Source organism: Heptranchias perlo, chromosome 17 (genome assembly GCF_035084215.1).
Source record: "Heptranchias perlo isolate sHepPer1 chromosome 17, sHepPer1.hap1, whole genome shotgun sequence".
NCBI lineage: Eukaryota > Metazoa > Chordata > Chondrichthyes > Hexanchiformes > Hexanchidae > Heptranchias > Heptranchias perlo.
In genome coordinates this window covers 36985143-37008211 of record NC_090341.1, presented here as the reverse complement: position 1 = coordinate 37008211, position 23069 = coordinate 36985143, and the positions used below count along the sequence as shown (strand labels likewise).

Genomic DNA, 23069 nt, shown 5'->3' with positions numbered 1-23069 from the left:
ATTTCCGAGTTTCATATCATCTGAAAACTTTGAAATTATACCCTGTATGCCCAAGTCCAGGTCATTAATATATATCAAAAAGAGCAGTGGTCCTAATATTGACCCCTGGGGAACACCACTGTGTACTTCTCTCCCATCTGAAAAACAACCGTTCACCACTACTCTCTGCTTTCTGTCCCGTAGCCAATTTTGTATCCACGTTGCCACTGTTCCTTTAATCCAATGGGCTTTACTTTTGCTAATAAATGCCTTTTGAAAGTCTGTATACACAATATCAACCTTACTACCCTCATCAACCCTCTCCGTTACTTCATCAAAGAACTCAATCAAGTTAGTCAAACACCGTTTTCCTTTAAGAAATCTATACTGACTTTCATTTATTAACCCATACTTTTCCAAGTGCCAATTAATTTTGTCCCAGATTATTGTCTCTAAAAGCTTCCCCACCACCGACATTAAGCTGACTGGCCCATAATTGTCGGGTTCATCCCTCTCCCTTTTTTTGAACAGGGGTGTAACATTTGCAATCCTCCAGTCCTCTGGCATCATGTCCATATTTAAGGAGGATTGGAAGATTGTGGCCAGAGCCTCTGCAATTTCCATCCTTACTTCCCTCAGTAACCTCGGATGCATCCCATCTGGACCGGATGACTTTTCTACTTTGAGTACTGCCAATCTTTTAAGTACTTCCACTTTATTTTTATCCTATCAAATATCGCTACTACTCCTCCTTTACTGCTGCAATGGCAGCATCCTCTTCTCTAGTGAAGACGGATGCAAAGTATTCATTTAGTACCTCAGCCATGCTCTCTGCTTCCACAAGAAGATCTCCTTTTTTGTCCCTAGCCGGTCCCACCCTTCCTTTGACTACCTTTTTACTATTTATATGTTTATAGAAGACATTTGGGTTCCCTTTTGTGTTAGCCACTAATGTATTCTCATATTCTCTCCTTGCCCTTTTTCAATTTTTAAAAATCTCCTCTATACTTGCTGTATTCAGCCTGGTTCTCCACTGTATTACCAACCTTAGATTCATCATAAGCCTCCTTTTTCTGTTACCTTTTCAATCTCTATATCTTTAGTTATCCAGGGTGCTCTAGCTTTGGATGCCCTTCCTTTGCCCCTTGTAGGAATGTGTCGACTCTGTACCCAAACCAACTCCTCCAATGAAGGTCTCCCATTGTTCAATTACTGTTTTGCCTGCCAATTTTTGATTCCAATCCACCTGGGCAAGATCCCTTTTAAACTCACTGAAATTAGCCCTCCTCCTGTTAAGCAATTTCACATTTGATTGTTCCTTGGCCTTTTCCATAACTATTCTAAACCTAATAATATTATAATCACTGCACCCCCACGGAAACATGCTCCACCTGCCCCACTTCATTCCCCAGAACTAGATCCAGCACCGCTTCCTTCCTCATTGCGCTGGAAACACACTGTTCCAGACAGTTCTCTTGTGCACATTTCAGGAATTCCTCCCCCTCTTTGCCTTTACACTGTTACTGTCCCAATCTATGTTGGGATATTTGAAGTTCCCCATTATCACTACTTCTTGCATCTTTCCATAATTTGCCTAGAATTAAGGAAGAATAGAAGAGCTATCAATGTCTGTCTGCATGTGCATGGTCATCGTCAGAGGCTGCTGCTGGGTGGAAGAGTAATGCAGAAGGACAAGCTAAATTACCAGTGACCCACCTGCGTGACATGAAAAGAATTCTATTTGAAACCTGGTTGATAAATTGCAACTGATTTGCAGATATTTACATCAAACGGGTTTTCAAGTGTACATGAATTGAGCTTGCAAACTTAGGATTTCCATCCATTATAGAGGTGCACCATCCCAATGGTCAGCTTCGAAAAACACAAGCAGATTGGCATGATTGCAAAAGATGTTACAAACAACATCTGTCCAAAGATATTTTTAATTTGGATAACTATATCCACTGCAGTTTAATAAATGATTTATGGTTACTAGGTTATCTTGAATACCCACTTGGCAGTGGATATTGCTGCAACTTTACACTCATATAAAAACACACTGTGGCACATAGGTTTATATCCTGAGGTATTAAAAGTTATGAATGGTATATATGCTTACAGAGTGACCTAAGTTAACTCTTTGAGTGCCATGCACTTTTAAATATCTGAATAATTCTAGAAGTATGTTCAGCTAAACAATTAGAGGACACAACAAGTGGTTTGGGAAGTGCTTTTCACTTGCACAGTGCACTTCACAGACCTGTGAATCTTCACCAAACATCAAAACAAGAACCCATTATAATAAAGTGAAATCGTACTTGATAATGTTTTCTATTGAACAATTTTTCATGTTATAGGGAGATGACATCTCATTCCAGTCGTCAAAACTGTTTTACTGTTGAAAATTTGTGTGAACTCCCCCCACCATGGTTCAGTGATTAAATGCACTGTCTTGTTTGCTGCAGGGCCATACACATCAGAGAGGTGCTAGCCTTAAACATTAATTTGTTTTGAGTTAACTGATGTAGTGACGAGGACACACAATTTGGGCCAGGAAGGAGAAAATTTGTCTAGTGTTTGCATTCCTGATTATTAGCGAGCACACTTTCAAGTATGGGTAATTGCACAGCTGAACTAGTATTTGCTGTGTGAGAAATAATTTTTTTCTGGGAAATAATTTTCATATATCAGGAATTTTCTTAAATTGGGATTGTATACATGGGAATCCACCATTTTCTGAGAATGAGCACCAGTTTTGAACTGTTTCAGGATTTGTTTAGAAATTTGACCCAAATTAGACCAGCTTGGATTCAGATGCATCAGTGATGTAACAGTTGTCCCTCTGCACATTTGCAGCACCACTTTCTATCTTGATACAAGCTTTTGCACTTCCATTATAGTGGTGGGCCCAACTGCAAGCAACGTTAAGTGTAAGGTCTTATTATTTTTATCAGTGCTAATTTAGTATTTGGCTCTTTTTTGTGGTTTGCACAGTTTCTATTGGAAAGCTAATGATAGATTTGCATCTAAATCACCAAGGATGCGTGCTTAAGTTTCTAATGATTGAGTTGTGGTTGTGTGTATCTGGCACTAGGTGTATTAGCCCCTTATGGTGTATGTGTGCATCTGAGTCTGTGCACTGTGTGTACAATTCCCCAATAATTTTGTGGTGGATGTGCAGCTCAGATACTGAGTGTGTGTACAGGTCCCTGCCAATCTTGCAGAGAATTTGTCATACATCCACTACAAGTTCTGGCAAACTAGTACAGGATCTTTACCACTCAACAGCTGGTTGTGTAACATTCAGACTTTGGATTGAAAGAGTCAGAATTTTGAACCCCTCCAGTTTTGATCTGAAATCTGAATTTACCAAAACGTTCAACATCTTCATCTTAACTAACCAGACTGTAATGAACAAACACACTGAAATGTTACCCACCTACATACAACCCTATAAGTATATTGGTATGTGAACACTTGTGATAACTGGATGAATCCTCTGATTTGTTGGTTTGTAATTCTTTTATCATTTTTTTTTTGCTCATTTTATTGCTTCATTTTATACTGTTGTATAATTTTTGATTTTTGCTACTTTCTTTTGCTTTAAGTTGTGTTTCTACCTTTCAGATTTTGTTGCTCCCTTTTAAACAAAAAAGTTGTCCAGTCTTTTTTTCTTTTGATTCCTTACTCCTTCCTTTCGTTCGCAAGTGCTACTTATGAATCAGGCACTAAGAAGTGTCTAAGAGCAGTCTGGGACTACTGACCTGTTTGCTTTTCTTCTTTTGAGAAGTAACTTGCTTCAACTCTGCACACCTTTGTTAGCACAGCCTAGATCAAGAACCCTGTGAAGGGAATAGTAAGTATGAACATGTATTATATCACTTGTGCCACCAAGGTTTTTTGACATCATGCCGCCCACATTGTTCCTTCTCCTTTTTATTTGTTTTTATTTTTTCACTCCACGTGATATAATGCACTCCTTTAAATCTCTCCAAAGCAAACAGTGTTTTCAGTCTGAGAGAGCGGATCAGGCCCTGATGTCTCTGCAATGCTTGTGTTCGAGGTTTGCCTCTCTAGTGCCAGGCTGTCTCTGAAGTCCGAAATTCATCACTTTGGGTATCTGCCCTTTACACTTTACTACAGTGTGACATAGCACAGTGGTACACCCCTGCATTACCCTATTGTAATTTTTTTAGGAAGAAGTAAGAATGAAGATACCCCAAATATATTCCCTATTTAAATCTGAACCTCATACTAAGAATGGTGAAAAACCATTATTATAATACGCTGAATTAAATAGTGTTACTTGAAGTTATTTTGTTACAAAATAATAACATTCTGTTTAATTAAATTTTGAGCTGGACTGTAAAAATTTCAATTTTGATTGTTTTCTGATAGCATCTAATTTTGCTGATCTTTGCATCATCAAAAAGCAATGCAGTGGTTGATGCAGGACAACTACTAAATATGTATTCAAGGTTGTAACCTAGGTAAGAGTAAAGGAATTCTGTCAATATATACACAACAGCAAATTGTAGAGTTAAACTTGCATTGTTTGTGCATTATCTATTTAAAATTATAACAGTTATTTAAAGTCAAAGGCTAAAGTGCTGACATCAACAAAAAAGATAACCATCAGGCAGCTATAGGAGATGATTTAAACTATTCCTCATATTTTCTATATCATAAAAACATATGAATATCTCTATTGTTAGCATGTTTTTATTCAGTTTTAACAATGAAAGAAAAGTAAGTATATTAGCCATTAAAAATGCTCTGCCTGGGGCACCCTTGATGGCTCAAAGGGTATACACTATATGGTGTAGTACAAAGTCATTCAGAGCAAAATGTCCCATGTTTGATCTCCCAACCAAGCTAAATTAGCTGATCTTAACAGGAGCAGCAAGTAGAGCATTATTGTTGACCTCAAGAACTCTGAGTTAGTAAGGGAAAAATCAGCTAAGGTTCCTGCTCTTGATTGTCATCCAGTTACCACTGCTACAAAGTGTGCATGTGTGGACATTGGATGAGGACAAGATGCCTCTTGACAGATGAATAGCCTGTCATCACTCATTGCACGAGAAGAATGGTCACTTGAGTAAGGTAGCAGAAGGGTGCTGGAATCCATGAAGCATACTTCATTATGATTCAGTGTCTTCAGGAGAAAACTGGAGGAAAAATATTTGCTTATCCATGAGTGAAGATTTAAGAGTCAGTTCAAATCTAGATGTTGGATCTGTGATTCGTTCTATGTATTCACACTCAAGCCACTAGATGGCACGTCCAACTAGGGAAAATACCGACTGCCTAAAGAACATGCTTCCTGCTCACCAAATCAGAGACCAACATTGGCATCAGAAGTTAAGGGGGGAGCCTGTGGCCTTCTCACATACTTTGCCAGATGGATTAGAATCTATGAAGATAAACTGGTAGGAGAAGATGTAGCAACATAAATAAACTATATCAGTTATCTTCATAACAAACATTTACAATTTGACACCTGTGCAGTGGAGTTTCTATTTGATATTTTCAGAATCCCATGTACATAGATTATCAGTTTATAACAATAGAGTACAAACTTCTATCAGTAAGATATAGTTACTTTGACTTATGCTCCCTGTGCTTTTTTAAGCTGGCATACTGGTCATGTGATCCTGCCTTTTTGAACTTGAATACATGGACAATCAGCTCCACCTAATATATGTCTTGGTTTTGTCATAATACATACTCAGACAACATGCTGTTACCTACATTTGTGAGCTTTAGATGCTGCTGTCTGTCAGCCTCTGGTGGTTTATCTCTAGTGTCTGGATTTACTTTAAGACTTGTATGTCTATCACGGTGGTGTTGCTTTGAATGTGAGATCAAAAGAAGATGAATTCCAGAAAAAAATTTCCTTGTATGAAGAAAGGAACAGTCTTGTGTAAACATCCCCATGACAGCTCCCAATGAGTTATTTTACCAGAGCATTAGCACCCAGGATGACAGACAGGCAGAGACTACGTGCAAATAACAAATCAGTCCCTATGAGCCAGCAGGCAGTTGCCACAACAGAAATAAGATTTCTAAAGGAATTTTGTTCCAGTTTTATTGTAAACGTTTGTGTGGCAGCTCATCTTTTTACAAGCTGTCTTGCCTTGGAGTCTTGCAAAGCAGGCACTAGTTTTCTTGACTAGGAGATGTTTGTATTGAAGCACTCACCTGACAGAAAGCAGCATTTATCATGAATAGAATCGAGGATAAATTTGAGAGCCAAATCAAGATGGGTATTGTATTCTTTTGTTTATTTGTCATTTACTTATGTGGGCATTGCTACTGTGGAAACGGGCCTTTTTAGCTGGCCAGAAAGGGCAGCCTTCCAGTATATTTTCATTTCAGTGTGCTTCAGCTGCACAGCACTTCCTGTTTATTCAACATCTTTACACCATTCTTCAGCCCCCGCTTCACAGCAACAGCCAAAGAACAACTGCAAGCCGACGGAAATTTAGAGGCAGTAAGATCTTTCGGTAAACTTCCCCACTTTCTATGTAATTGTTTGTGTCATATCCAGAATTAAATCTGCCAATTAAACAGTGCCAATGAGCTGAATAGGGGAGTTGTCGAAAGATGCAAATGTAGTGATTTAACCTTAAATTGATGGTAAATTAGGTCATGCTGAGGAATAAGGAAAATGTTACAAAGAATCAATTTAAATTTTATCATGTGTGTTGTATGTAAATACTGGGAATGACTGTACAACCAAAAACAGTCTGCTTAATAGAGTCAAATAACAGGTAGTAACAAAGAACAGCTAGTCTGCCAAAGCACACATAATATATGTTTGCAGAATAAAATTCAACTCCATAAAAGTTGTCTTTTGTGACTAGCAGTGGTCAGTACATCACAGGATGATGTTTGGAACTGGTCTGAACTGTTTGTTTAATAGTAGGAGTAATCACATGGGGGAGGGGAATGGAAAGAGTGACTGAATGTATTTACTCAGATGTTATGGTGATGTAGGTGTGGAACTGAAAGTCACTGTGGGAACTGTGGGTTGCTTTTTGTTGGTATCTTCATAATTCTGATGGCCATCAAATTTCCCAGCTTGTTGGTTTTGTTTATTCTGGACAGTCTATGTTTGATTATTTATCAGAAGGAAAAGGGAGTAGCTTGGGCAAAAAACGAGTGTGGTAGGTTTTATTTTCCAGCAGCCAGAGTATGGTTTAGGGTATCTCAAATCTCTTAAAGCCAGTAATCTATGGTATGATTTTTTTTGAAGACAGTAGAATTTTTAATTAATTTCTAATTACCCCAGACTGCATTGTATTTATAAGTAAACATTTAATGATTTGGGCAATAATTTTCTTTACATCCAGCTTTTTATAGTATTAGAGTGACTTTCATGATTTTTCTTTTTATTTTGCTTTGTAGGATATTTTAATATGTCCCATTTTATTATTCTCCCACTCAACGCCACAAGGGATTTTTGGGTTTAGCTGTTTTATAACGTGCTAGCCAGCTCTTCATAATGCATGGTTCCTTTGGAAAATTTGATATCTACTGACAACCATCCATCAACATAGTCCGAAAATGGAATACTCTTTTAGTTGAAAAAGGAGACATTGGAATGCAGAAATTTTTGTTGATATACCTTTATGTTCAATAAAGCCACTGTTAAATTTAAAGAGACTTCCAGAATTTAATGCTGCAGAATTATATGTGGCACTGTCATCAATCGAAATAAACTTTGTTTATCTACTTAAAATTTTTCTTTTGGGTGTTAGCTTGTAGGTTTAGGTGGTAAAACAAACTGTATGAAGCACCATTTGTGGTAATTCTTTTTTGTGTGATGGAGTAATAAACTGTCCCATTGGGTGCATTTATGGTTAAAAAGTGAATGTTATTTTTTTATGTAGGCTCTTCAAGTTGCACGACAGCTCCTGCTGCAGCAACAAACCAGTGGGTTGAAGTCTCCCAAGGGAAATGACAAGCAACCGTCCCTACAGGTAAGTGTATTTTTATAGATTATATTTAATGTATTGTGTGTGCGTGTGTGTGTGTGTGTGTGTGTGTATACTTAGATTTGAACCATTTTTAGATGGGAAGAATGTATGAGTGTACAACTTTGACATGGCTGGCATGTACCATATTTAATGGAATAATGCAACATAGTCATTTCTTAATGAGCTATTGTGCTAACTAGATCTGATGTCAGGTACTGAAGAAGTACTTTGTTATGTTGATGTCTTAAAAATTCCTTTAGAAAATGAATTGTGACTGCTTTGACCATTCAGCTGTGAGCTTATTTGCCAGGATTCAAATAATTTGAAAGGATCAAACCAACCACTTTTCATAGTCAAACTAGGAATTTTGTTACAGAGATCAACAGTGGACACCAAGTGGTAGATTCTCCTACGGAAACAGTTGTTGATACATATGAAGGCTTGATGCCCTGAAACTGAAGTCTCATTATTAATATTCAATTTTATAAATGCATTCAAAGAGTAATTAAATGCACTGTACATTTATTGTGATGCTACCTTGGATCTTTGACATTTATATATAAATCTATATGCTATTAATACCATGAATGATTTCTGCTCTCTGCGTTGTCTTGCTGTTTCTCATTCATAATGTGGATTATATTAAATGTACTCCAGTAATGTGCATTCTTGCCATTTTAGCTGCTCACACTAAAAATGTACATAAAAAACAACAGTTTTCTGCACTTTCTTAAGCTGGATTTAAGTACAATGACCTTGAGCCAGGATTGCAACATTTTCATGGTAAAAAAAATATTTACATGAAGCACTATACTTTTAATATTAAAAAAAAGAAAAACTAAAATGATTGATGTTTGAACTCTCATCTTTCTCTAATTTCTCTCCTATCTCCCCTCATCCCTTCTCCGAGCTCATCTTGACCATGAGACCCAACCCCTGCTCCCTTGACCCTATTCCCACTAAACTGCTGACCCTTCCTGGCCCCCATGTTAGCTGATATTGTTATCGGTTCCCTCAGGTACTGTCCCCCTCCCCTTCAAATCTGCCGTCATCACACTCCTCCTCAAAAAACACACCCTTGACCCCACTGACCTTGCAAACAACCGCCCCATCTTCAAACTCCCTTTCCTCTCCAAAGTCTTTGAACATGTTGTCACCTCCCAAATCCGTGCCCATCTTGCCCGCAACTCCGTGTTTGAATCGCTCCAATCAGGTTTCCGCCCCTGCCACAGTACTGAAACGGCCCTTATCAAAGTCACAAATGAAATCCTATGTGATGTGATGATGGTGAACTATCCCTCCTCATCCGTCTCGACCTGTCTGCAGCCTTTGACACAGTTCACCACACCATCCTCCTCCAACGCCTCTCCTCCATCGTCCAGCTGGGTGGGACTGCACTCACCTGGTTCTATTCTTATCTATCCAGTCGTAGCCAGGAAATCACTTGCAATGGCTTCTCTTCCAGCTCCCGCTGTTATCTCTGGAGTACCCCAAGGATCTATCCTTGCCCCCCTCCTATTTCTCATCCTCATGCTGCCACTTGGCGATATCATCCGAAAACACAACGTCAGGTTCCACTTGTACACTGATGACATCCAGCTCTGCCTCACAACCACCTCCCTCAACCACTCCAATGTTTCTCATTTGTCACATTGCTTGTCCAATGAGCAAAAATTTCCTTCAACTAAATATTGGGAAGACCAAAGCCATTGTCTCCCCGCCGCAAACTCCATTCCTTAGCTACCGACTCCATCCCTCTCCCTGGCCACTATCTGAGGTTGAACCAGACTGTTCCCAATGTTGGCGTCCTATTTGACCCTGAGATGAGCTTCTGACCACATATCTGTTGCTTCACCAAGACCGCCTACTTCCACCTCCATAACATTGCCCATCTCCGCCCCTGCTTCAACTCATTTGCTGCTGAAACACTCAACCATGCCTTTGTTACCCCCAGACTGGACTATTCCAATGCTCTCCTGGCTTGCCTCCCATCTTCCACCCTCCATAAACTTGAGCTCATCCAAAACTCTGCTGCCCGTCTCCTAACTCGCACCAAGTCCCGTTCTCCTTTCACCCCTGTGCTCACTGACCTACTTTGGCTCCTGGTCCGGGAACGCTTCAATTTTAAAATTCTCATCCTTGTTTCATATCCTTCCATGGCCTCACCTCTCCCTATCTCTGTGACCTACTCCAGCCCTACAACCCTCCGAGATCTCTGCGTTCCTCAAATTCTTGCCTCTTGCGCAACCCTGATTTTAATCGCTCCACCATTGGCAGCCGTGCCTTCAGCTGCCTAGGCCTTAAGCTCTGGTATTCCCTCCCGAAACCTCTCTGCCTCCCTACCTCTCCTCCTTTAAGGTGCTCCTTAAAACCTACTTCTTTGACCAAGCTTTTGGTCACCTGTCCTAATACCTCCTTACGTGGCTCGGTATCAAATTTTGTTTGATTACGCTCCCATGAAGCGCCTTGGGATGTTTTAATACGTTAAAGGCACTATACAAATGCAAGTTACTGTTGTTGTATGTGGAAATTTGTTCTCATCTTAACAATGTGCACCTCCGCTGACCCCAGTCCTGTCCTCCACTGACATCCACACACATAGATTTTGCAGCAGGAGTCGCGGGATTGGGGGATTTTCCCGTACGTAACCCAGGAGCACTGTGGCCAATTATAGCCCCCTAATTGCTGCACTGGCAGAGATCAGATAATTCAGCACAGACCAGTGATTGTGCTTGTAATCACCCTAAAATTGTCACTGGATTAACTCATTGAGCCTTTGGAGGAAGTGCAAACTTTAGTTGTAATCATGTAAAAATAAATGATCTTTAAATAATTTTCCTGATAGTGATGATAACTTATGTTAAGGAAAGATTTTTGGTTAAAATCAGATTTGAAATTCAGAGGATTCAAACTTTAGTTTCTTGGCTGCTGAAGGATTTAATATTGAGGCTATTAGCGAGCAGGCAGAGTGGCTCTTGGAAAATGCCCCACAATACTGACAGTTGCCCTTCTTCACCTAAACACTAAGAAAAATGAAGTGACTCGAGTGCCAGCAGTAAAACCATCATCTTTCCCATCACATGATTGGCACAATTCAAACTGGTAGACAGCATTTCTCACCTTCTCCTCTCCCCCCAACTTCAAACAAGGCTACACATGCAACTATCCTGTTACAGACCATGGATATATTCCTTCTTTCCACCCCCCTCCCATGTTCTTCCACATCTCTCACCCCCCCCCCCCCACACAGTAGAATGATAGGGATAATGGATATATTGAGGTCAACTCTGTTCAGTAAAACTAGCTCAACATGCAGGAATTGTTTTTGCGTTGACTTGCAAAAATGTCATTGAATATATGTGAAAGACAGTAAACTGGCAAAGGCGGCAATTGTTGAAAGGTGTCGGGACATTCATTCTAGAGTATGTAATGGGCCAATTGTTGCTTGATGGTCTGAATTTTGATCTAATCTGTGCCCACTTTAACTTCAGACTTTGGCTTCTTTTGATTTAAGTGAATAAAGTAGCATTCTTTCTGAGCCATCATTAGTTTTCAGTTATATTGTGCTTACAGAAATGGATTGAAATGTTGTGTTTGTAGGCTGTATGAAGCAGATATTGTGTAAAATGTTATCAACTTTTCACATTAGAATGCAAAACATTGCCTGGAGATGTGTAAATCAATTTTCCAAGCTGATGTACAGCATGAAACATTTTTTTGAGGAGGAACAAAAGACAAACTAAGTGTACTTGACTGGTCATAAATGTGTAAATTGCTAACAATTTTCCTAAAATGTCACGTGTAATTATGGACATTCCCTTCCCCCTACCACTTGGTTTACCCGTAGAATACTGCAAAAGAGACTCCCACCTAGCTAATTAACATTATCACTGAAATGGTAGGGTTGAGTCATTAGTTCCATGTGCATTTAATTAGAGGCAGACTGAAATTGGATTTAACTTATTACTTTTCATGGATCACTTTCTTGTCATCACTTCAAATTGGATTGCAGCCCCAGGTAACTAATTATGGGAGCCACAGGATCAAGAGTGAAGAAGAAGGTAATTAGGAACCACAGCGTTGGACCCTTGCTGATAGTCCACTAGTACTGTGGAAAAATATAGTTTTATTTTGTAGCACTGCCACAAGCAGGGGCATTAAAATTGTGGAAATAATAGTCTGCTCTGTTTGGAATCATGGGAAGGCTGCTGCCACCTATTGCGGTTTATGTGATGTGCAGCTGTGTTGAAGATGTTATGTCCACATGGTTCCACAATGAACTTCTTAATGCGTAGTTTAAACAAGTGAAGTCAACATATTGCATGTAGGCATGAGGTAATGCAAGAACTATGTACTCTGAGGTTTTTTCATTTGTGTGGAGAAAAAAAGCTCTCAAACCAAACTGTAGCAGGATGTGGAACAAAATTTAATGTTTTGGATTAGTGTACATGAGAATTGTCTGTACATTGAGATGTGACCAACTGTTCTCTGTTTAAAGTACTCTCCATTCGTATCATTTTCTTAATGAGTGAAAAATGTCTGATGCTTTAGGATCATAAAAGATATGTATGAGCAGCTATGAAAATGTCATGACGTGATCTTTGCAAGTAGTGCTCATTGTTTCCTGTACAATGTTAGTGGGTTTAAGAAATAAACTGAGCTCAAAATATAGACTGTTTAACAATCAGTCTTTACTATTGTGTAATTCTCCTTTAATGAACAGAAACCCAAAAGGTTATATAAAAGCATCTTTCAAATCTTAATAGTGATTTTAAAGTAAAATCTTTGTGTGGTTTAAGGGTTTCCCATTAAGCTCAAATGGTGTAGTGTTTTCTCTTTTTCCGAATGCTGGCTGAATGAGGATCACGGTAGGAGATGAATGCTAACCTTTCTTCAAAGTCTCAGGCTTTTTCTGTTGGGAGCCGAGGGTCCTTTTCCTTCAGTTTGTGTAGGCAGCATTTGAACTACTGTGCTGTACACACCATAGCATTGTCCCAGCATATGCACACCAAACTGCTCAAATCTGCAACTCATTACTGCACAGCACTGGAGCCCATCCAGTGGTTATAATATTTCCTGAAGCCTAGAATAACAGCAGTTGGTGCAAGCGCCACACTATAGAAGTGACAATGAGGGGCGGTCTACCCCCGTTGGCTTGGTGCCCAGTCAGGAAAGCAAGTTGAGATAGCAAGACAGTAAGATTGCTGCCATCCATGCAGGTTATATAGTCGATACTTGGACGAAGCTGAATTTTTTTTTCAAAAGAGAATGTGGTTTAAACAATGTGACAGTATCAATCTGCTCCACTTCTTGCTTGTGCAATGCAGAATTTGGCCTGTGATTATATATTCTTTATGATTCCTCTCAAGTATGTAGCGTATCTCTAATGACTTATATTGGTTATATGGATACGCAATCACTTTGCAACTGTTGCATACATTTTCACAATTGTACTGGTTCAGTAAAGATTAAGGTTTTTTTTAAAAAATGCTTTTCTTGTCAAAAAAAGATTGCTATGCATACCAGATATTAGAACCAGATTGTGGTAGTTCTGTCCAAATTAAGCAGTTTTTCTTGTTTTGTAGATTTTCTCTTTTGAATTATGGACAATCTATGAAGTCACAAAATTGCCCCACCCCCACCTTTGTCTCTTACTGAAGGTGTACGTTTATTTTTTTGTCCTTTCTAAGATATTTTGATGTTTGGGTTAACAGCCATTGTCCATTACATAAGCAGACTGGGGAAGGGGTGCGGTTCACATCTGTATGTCTGCTGTTTTGAAAGCTTTAGGAATTTTCCTGAGACTTCTGTATGAGTAATATGCCACTGAAAGTAAGGGTATTATAATAAATATAATTAAAATTGGAGGAATCTCAGATCTGCAGGTTTTTGTCTGCATAAAAAAAATCTGCATCTTGTGCACAATTTTGTTTCCTTGTTTACAGTTAAAGTGGTACAGTAATAAAGCCTAAAATTACTATTACCAAATGGTCACGGTTGCTCTGTGACTTGTGAATGAAGCTGCCTTTCAAAAGGAGATCCTTGATGAAACATTCCTGTATATTTTTGCAACTGGTTGGGATCATCTATAACTACCAGTGATGGATTGCTTGATATCGTTTCATTTTTTTAAAAAAATGAGTCTCAAAAAGATGCACAAGCGTTTGTATTAAACAGTTATTTTTACACTGTTTGCTACAACCTGCTTAAGAAAAATGTCAGTTTACTGGTGACTGTTTTGAATATTAACATTAAGCCAAATGGCCTCCTTCTGTGCTGTAAGATTCTAATATTGATTACCCCCCCCCCAAGGAAAAAGAAACTATTGTGCTGCTAGTCGAGGGCAGCCACCTTTTTCCTGTATAAAATCAAATGGGGACAGTTTTTTGAAAGAAAAAAGCCTGAGTACATGTGCAAAACAAGTCTGCTGTCATATGTGAATGTAAAAGGGGTCCACTTGCATACATGCATAACCTTTTTAAATGTAGCAATCAAAAATTGGACGTATACTGTTCAGTTTACAGTCCTGCAAATTACTTAATAGCCTACCCGAAAAGTGGACTGGCCACCCTACACTAGATACCACCAGTGGCTGTATCAAGTATACTGTAGACCATTAATAAATTGTGTTACTGTGGACATCTACTGGCAACAAAACAGTAAGGGTACTCTTATAACTCGTATGCAATCCATTTCTCTGCACAGTTAGTTTCTGATCACAGTTGGACCATCTGGGGAAGGTATTGAGGGGATGCAAGATACTTTCCCAACTAAGTGGTGGAAAAATTGATGGCAAAGTTAACCCAATAATTGGATAACTCTTAGCATTGGCAGAGGTCTAGCAACGGCGCAAGTGCTCACATGAGAACATAGGGTCAATATTGTGGCACAGAGTTGTTTGCTTATCCAGGTGCATAAGTTCTCTAGGTTGCCAATGATGAGATTGTTTGCAAGGTGGCATTACACAAGTATAGAGGAACAGGAGTAGGCCATTCAGCCTCGTGAGTCTGTTCCGTCATTCAGTTAGACCCTGGGTGATCTGTATTTCAACTCTATTTACCCATCTTTGATCCATTCCTTCCAGGTTTGAACGCTTTATGCATGCAAAATTTACATTAGATTAAATTGAGAAAAAGTAAAATTTAAATTAAAATGGGTCAGAAAGAATATGGGAAAGAAGAATGGGAAGGAATGACCAAATGTGTGCAGAAGTATTTACATTTTGTATTTATATTTTACATGTATTTTAGTTGTGTGAAATTATTACATTAATAAAGCTACAGTTGACATTTGAGAAGCTATGTTACTGTAGTGTTTGTTCCAGCATCACAGTGTGTAAGCTGACAACTTTAAAAGACCGACCGGCCAAGGTGACTGCGACTTTCTTGGACCTCCCAGCAATCCCAGGATTAAACACATCATGATTACTTTCTCTCCTTAACCATTGTGTTTCTGAAGTTCTGTTTTCTTGCTTTTACCCTGATCAGAGGTACAATCATTCCATCCATTAATCAAAGTAGCTACATTTCTATGATTTTAAAATTGCATATTTTCAAAGGGAAACTAAATTAATTTTTCCTCTGGAGCTAATTATTTTCAGGAATATTCCAGAAATAAAAAACATTCACATCATGGAACCAGTCTGTTTTAAGTGTTTACAACAACAACTTACACTTATGCAACACCTAAACATAGAAAATCATTCCAAGGTACTCCACTGAGGCATAAAGAAAAATGGATGGCCAAGCTAAAGAAGGAACTATTAGGGAGGGTGACCGCAAGCTTGATCAAAGAACTCGGTTTTAAGGAAGGTCTTGTCGTGGGACAGGGAGGTGGAGAGGGGACATATAGGGGCTTTTGGGGAGGTAATTCCAGAGAATGGGGCCTAGGTAGCTGAAGCTGATTTTCCTCAATTAGTTATGCTATCTGAAACATATAATCGAACAGTAATCATGCTAATTTTTTTTAAAAGTTATTTTGAAAACATTTACAATAATACTTTAGCTTTAAGGATGACTGAAGTGCTAAGTTGAACAGTTAGCAGATTAGCATTTGGAAAGGTGAGGACAGCGGCCATCAATCTCCTGCTTAAACATGTATTTTATGTAGGTGTTGCAAAATCATACAGTTAAATGAGTTTGACCCTTACCATATACTTAACAGTAAATACTTGGTGGAAATGAATGAGGAGAAATATTCTTTAAATAACTTGATATTTAAACAAAAAGTGTATGGCACAGAAATATCTTGTAGATGCTCTCACTCCACCATTGTAGCTTTGTCGGTAATGCGATGTAAATGAGGTTTTTGCCGCCCTCCCAGTCAAGTTACACAGCAGAGCGAGAGCAGCTCCCAGGAAATTGCAGGACTACAGCCTCGATTTTAACCTAACGCACCCCGAGAATGAGGTGCATTTGGTTTGGATGCGCAATTTGCACCCCGCCTGATTTTATCGCTTCATTGAAGTCAATGGAGCGTAAAATGGGGCAGGATGTAAATCGGATGTCCAACCCGAATGCTCCTAGTTTTTGCCGGGTGCGTTAGGTTAGAATTGGGGCTTTAGCCTTTACCAGATATACAGAGGAGTGTAGTCTACTTAGTGCATTTGCTTTTGTTATGTATCGTAGTGCCAAAACCATTTATTTACTGCTTTTGCAACAGCACTTATATTTGGCATTCAGTGAAATAATTTGTGCAACTATAAATGCTTCTGAGAGTATTATAGTAAAAGAAAATATGTTCTTGAGTAGGCTAGATATTTGGCAGCATAATGAAGGTACGACACTATTGTGCAACTGTTTGATTTAATTTATCTTTAAAAAGTGAATATATTTCGTAATTTTTAAAAAGTGATGGATGCATTTGATCCGCTGATATGCTGATAGAGTTAGATGAAGTTGAGTGGGGAGGAGGCTCATGTGGAGCATTAACACCAGCATAGACCTGTTGGGCAGAATGGCCTGTTTCTGTGCTTCAAATTCTATGTAAAATCCCTCTATTTTCTTCCCAGCCCATACAACACTTTTGGATGAAAGGAGAGACGTTCCTGCACTCAGGCCTCCACCAAAGCTACTCTAAACCAGCAGCTAGGAGGCATACTACATCAGCCTTCAATTTTCTCCCTCTACGTTTATTCAGGGCTTTCCCTCAGAAGTGCAGCTGAGTTTGGTAGTTTGACACAATTTACAATTTATGGGGTACAGTAGTGTAGTGGTTAGGTTACTGAACTAATAATCCAGAAGACGTGAGTTCAGATTCCACCATGGCAATTTGTGAATTTAAATTCAGTTTTTTAAAAAATCTGGAAACAAAAAGCTAGTATCAATAAAAGTTACTACGAAGCTGTCAGATTGCCATAAAAATCCAACTGGTTCAGATCGTGCAAAAGACAAGGCTAAAACTTAAAACAAGTCTACAAGACATAAGATCCTTCTCAGCATCCACCTGAGGTCCCCCTTATCACAGATGCCAGTCTTCAGCCAATTAGATTCACTCCATGTGATATCAAGAAACAACTGAATGCACTGGACACATCAAGGGATACGAGCCATGACAGCATACCAGCTATAATGCTGAAGACCTGTGTTGCAGACTTAGCCAAGCTGTTCCAGTACAGCTCAACACTAGTATAAACCCAACAATGTGGAAAATTGCTCAGGTATGTCCTATCCACAAAAAGCAGGACAAATCCAACCCAGACGATTACTACCCTATTAGTCTACTCTCAATCATCAGCAAAATAATGGAAGGAGTTGTCAACAGTGCTGTCAAACGGCACTTACCAATAATCTGCTTAATTTGGGTTCTACCAGGTCCACTCAGCTCCAGACCTCATTACAGCCTTGGACCAAACATGGACACGAGCTGAATTCCAGAGATGAGGTGAGAGTGACTGCTTTTACCGTAAAGGCAGCATTTGACAAAGTGTGGCACAAGGAGCCCCAGTAAAACTGAAATCAATGGGAATTGGGGGAAAACTCTCCAGCGACTGTATTCATTACCAGAGGCTAAGGAAGATGCTGTTGGTAGTTGGAGGCCAAGGACATCTCAGCCCAAGGACATCACTGTCGGAGTTCCTCAGGGCAGCGTTCTAGGCCCAGCTATCTTCAGCTGCTTCATCAATGACCTTCCCTTATGAGGTTAGAAGTGGGGCTGTTCGCTGATGATTGCACAGTGTCCAGTTCCATTTGAAATTCCTCAGCTAATGAGGCTGTCCATGCAGCCAGACCTGGACAACATCCAGGCTTGAGCTATAATGGCAAGTAACGTTCGCACCACACAACTGCCAGGCAATAACCTTTTCCAACAAGAGACAGCCTAACTATCTCCCCATGACATTCAGTAGCATTACCATCATTGAGATCCCCCACCATCGACATCCTGGGGGCACCAGTGACCAGAAACGCAACTGGACCAGCCACATAAATTCCATGGCTATTAGAGCAGGTCATAGGTTGGGTATTCTGCGGAGAGTGGCTGACCTTCTGACTCCTCAAAGCCTCTCCACCACCTGCAAGGTACGGGTCAGGAGTTTCCTGACTAGAGTTTTTACTCCTAGTCTTTATCTAGTGACTCATATGGGAAAATGCACACATATGGATGTTAGGTGAGCAAAGGATTGTGTTTGGCTGTGATTTCCCCCCCCCCCTCCCCCACGGTGAAATAGCCTGCTGTCACTATCTAGGCTCACACAAGAAGAATGACCACTTGTTGGGCAGAGCCAGACAGCACGGAAATATGCTGTAGCATGAATCAGTGCCTTATGGGTTGTGGGCTCAAGCCCCACTCCAGGACTTGGGCACACAGCCCAGGAATTTCCTTAGGGTTCTCCTGATTGGCTACTGTAACTTCGGCAGAAGATTGGCATAAACCGGATAGGCGTGTCAGCAAGGTTTCTGCTGAACTTAAAGTAACCGATTGGGTAAACCCCTGAAGAAATTCCTAGTGATAATTTGGGCTGACACTTCAGTGCAGTACTGAGGGAGTGCTTCATTGTCAAAGGTGCTATCTTTCAGATGAAATGTTAAATCAAGGCCCCATGTGCCTAGTTGTATAGACATAAAAGATCCCATGGCACTTTTTCAAAGAAGTACTTTTCCAATGTCTTGCCTAACATCCCTTCCTCAACCAACAACACCAAATCAGTAAAATTTGACATTCTAGACATTCACCTCCTTGCTGTTTGCAGGACCTTGCTCGGCAAGTTGGCTATTGTGTTTGCCTACAATGCAATAGTGACTACAGTTGAAAAGCAATTTATTGGCTGTGAAGCACTTTGGGACATTCTGAAGACATATAAAGCTCTTTATTTCTTTAAGGCGAGGAGAGGAGAAAATCATTGTTGATGGAATGGTCTTTAGCTGGCAGTTTTATAAATAACATATTAAAATGGTGCCATTAACTACCTTGGTACTTGGATTAAAAAAATGATTCTTGGCCATTTTTTTGTGTGCTGATGCCATTTCTGCATGTACCTCTAGGAGGTATGCAAGAGCATCCGAGGTGACTCCCAATTCCCCTTGAATCCGACAGTGAAGCTCTTGGCTCAGTGCTTCCTTCCTGATAGCATGATTAGGGCAAGGAACTCACTCTGTGGGTAATCATTGGCATAAATCATATTCTAGCACTTCCCACAGTGCATTAGAACTTCAGTGCACTCACTTCCTCACCTTCAGTGTAATGGGTCACCATCTGCATTGATACTATCATGTTAGTCCTGCTGCAAAATGATTATAAATGTCTCCCAATTAATTTTTAACTCATTATAAGCTCATTGTGCAATGGGAAGAAAGGCAATGAATTTGGGCTGAAATTATGGTTTTAAAAAAAACTTTTCATTGTGATCTTGTGCACGTGACAAAAGTATAATGAATTACATTGCCACGAATAGGAATGGTTTTATCTGTGAAAAGATGATCTAAAGTGGAAGTGATTTAATCAGAGGTTTTGTATTCACGGTGTTTTATTTCTCCTCAGCTTTCTGTGCCAGTTTTTCTCCTGGTGAAGGCATTGACTCTTTGCTAGGATATGGTTCATGGTCACATTCTGCTTCCCCATCCATTCACGTGTTTACCTTGACAGGGAATGTCGGAAGGATATTTGTTGGGAGAATCAAAGCTGAGCCCAACCCTGTTCTCATCCAATATCCACGCAGGTGCAATTTCTAGCAAGGATTATGGGATGGCACTTAAGGAGCTAGAACCATGGCTCATTTTCCCCACTTTACCTCTGGGGAGGGAAGGGACTGAGGCTAATTGTAATGCCTCTGCTGTTGCCCTTGCTGACATCATCTTATGAGACAGAGGTTCAAACTTAGGATGGTCTTGGTTTGTACGGCTCAGCTACACACTGGCTAAGCTTTTAGGGGAGCTCGATTTAATCGTGATGATCTTAAATGTGTGCTGCACTGTACTTGGTTTTCCATCATAAATTAAATTAATGCCATTATTGTGTTTTGATTGAGCAGTGTGAAGGTTTTACTTTGTGTACCATTACGTGAGTGATCTGTAACTGAATCCAGTCGTCAAAATAAAAAACAAAATTTAATCAGGCCATTACTTTTCCATGTTTGCTAACATTTCAACCAGCCTAATGAAATAATGTGAACGTTTAGCTAATGTAAAATGTAGTCTTTTCACAGATGTTTGCAGAGTAAGAAGCATAATTGCATTCAGGGATCAGAATCTGTTGCACAAAAAGTCAAAACTTTAAACAAATTAAGTATTGTCTAATAACAAATCAGATATAGTAAAATAGCTACTTTACAATTTTAAAGCAATATTTACAGAATAATGCCATATATTTGTAATAGTGCATTGTTAGCTTAAAATTATCTGCAAGAATAAAAATATTCAGATATAGCCAACTAAACAATTTGGAAGTATCTTTGAAAATGTTGTTCCTGAAAAGAGTAGCAGTAACTAAAACTACTGACAGTAATATTTTGTTAAAATCTGTGGTAGTAATATAAATTGAGTTTTGCACCAGTTAGCGTATGTTAGATAACCTTCCACAGTGTAAAAGACACTCTTGCTCTTCCTCATGATTGGAAAACTCCTTCGTAAAGCACTGGTGAAAGTGTAATCACTTTATTATATGACTAACTTTGCAATGTGTTCTGAAATGAGGCATATATTATAGGATGATGAGTGATCACCAAAAGATGAATTTTCCAATCGTGCAATTGGAAAATTTACCCTTAAGACAATAATGTTAATTTTCAATGCAGTTAGTGTTTATCTATCCATCTATTAAAAGTCTTGCATATAACATGAACATCCTGTAAATGTCACTTTTACTTCCTGTAACACTTTCCCTGTCACACTCTGTTGGTAATACCCCTATTGTTTTAAAACAGCGTACCCTCTGAGTTGCCATTAGCAATGCCACAGGCAATCTGCTACTTTTATTTTAAAAAATTAAGTATGTGTGCACTTCCTATCTTTGCACTTCCTAAAACTCTCCAGGCCCTTCCATCCACAGTGCTTACAGACCCTGGTACTTCTCCCACTAGCTCTCAAACTCCCCCCTCCCTCCATTGTGCCAAATCAAGGGAATGTTCCATACAAACCCCAAGAATGTCCCACTTAATCAAACCCAAAATCTCCCTCCCATCCTATCAAAACCAAGGTTTCCTCCTCCACAGTGTTGCCATACTCCAGAGTTACCCAGAAGGCTACCAGGTCCCAGACTCCCCACAACTGTTGCTAAACCCATATATACCCTCTCCCACCACTGCAATGCTCCTCATATTTAACTCCAATTTGCTATATATTGCTTACCATCTTCTTATTTTAAAAAACACACGAGATAAAATCTAAATGTGCTAGTTAATCTCCTGTGGCATTGCACATGGGTAAAATGCAACTTTAGCAAGGGCACAAAACCCAGCGGTAGCAGATACGCCACCGCCTTTTATACACCCCGGGTTGTTTAACGGGCAGCCAATCTGCTACACCAGTTTTTGCATCCCTGCCAAAGTTGAATCTTACCTCAGGTGAGTCTAGACAAAAGGCACTCTTGAAGTCAAGCAAGGTTAGAGTGTGAAGGAATAATTGGACCAAGGCCGGAGTGGAGGTGGGTGGGAGACCAATTGGATCAAAACAGGAGGGGAGATAGTGGAAGGAGAGTGGGGGGTGGATGGGTAGAGAGAGACCGGAGAGGACAGGAGGAGGGGGGAGAAAGGGGATAAGTTGAGGGGGGGATGCCACTGAGGGAATGGAGAAAAGGGGAGGGGAGAGGAGAGAAGTGGTTTCAAGATTCCACTCAGGGAGGGGAGGAACCAAGGCCAAAATGCAGTTTAGTACAAAGGTGGCAGCTTGGTACTCTGTACCAAGGCAAAACTAGCAAAATCTGGTCAGTTGGAGGAAGGCAGTCTGGCCATGAATTACTATCAGTGGATAGAGGGAGCAGTGTGGGAATATGCAGCCAGTGTTGGTGAGGGCAGGAAGAGAGAGGAAGGCAGTTATAGACATGTTGGGGGGGGGGGCGGTGGTGGAGAAGAGTGAGGAAAATTCAGCCATGGGGAGGGGGGAATACAGCCATTGGGGGAAGGGAAATGCAGGCATGTTGGGGGTGGGGGCAGGGGCACTGTCATCTGTGCAAGGCTGAAAGGGGCAGATAGATGTCTGGAACAGAGGAAGGAGAATTATGCCGCACCAAGCACGCCCGAGATTCAAAAGTAGCAGCCACAAAGGAGGGTAGTGGATGAAGAAGGTTCATGAGCAAAATATAAAAGAAACTTAAATTTAAAAGGAACTTTAAAAAGTTCCTACTTAGCTCGTTTACTTACTGATATCAGCATGGATGCTGGCTAACACAACAATGGCTCAGAAATGTACGTTGTTCCACAGCAACACTTGGTTGCTAGAGCCTGCAACTGCTTGCAGACTCTATCAGTTTTTTTTTACTATTAACTCTCTGTACACTATGTAGAAGCTTTTGTTTTAACAGCTGACGTTGTGTGGCATTTAACATTCAAAACCCCCATCACAGTAACACCAATAGGTGTAGCAGATACTGCAGGCAAATGTTGACACTTTTATAATAGATTTTGCCATAGAACAGAGCCTAATACAGGAATGTTCAATGCATTTTGATTGTTGCAAC

The 23069-nt window shown here is 39.9% G+C and overlaps 1 protein-coding gene across 7 annotated transcripts in view; it reads left to right on the top strand.

Annotated features, from left to right (window-relative positions):
• The window catches only part of foxp1b (forkhead box P1b), a 413548-nt gene that overhangs the window by 266842 nt on the left and 123637 nt on the right, over positions 1-23069 (top strand). For all 7 annotated transcript variants that reach the window (XM_067998895.1, XM_067998898.1, XM_067998900.1 and 4 more), the window contains one exon: positions 7875-7964. In XM_067998895.1, coding sequence (XP_067854996.1) covers positions 7875-7964 — 90 coding nt within the window. The remainder of the gene's footprint in view (positions 1-7874; positions 7965-23069) is intronic.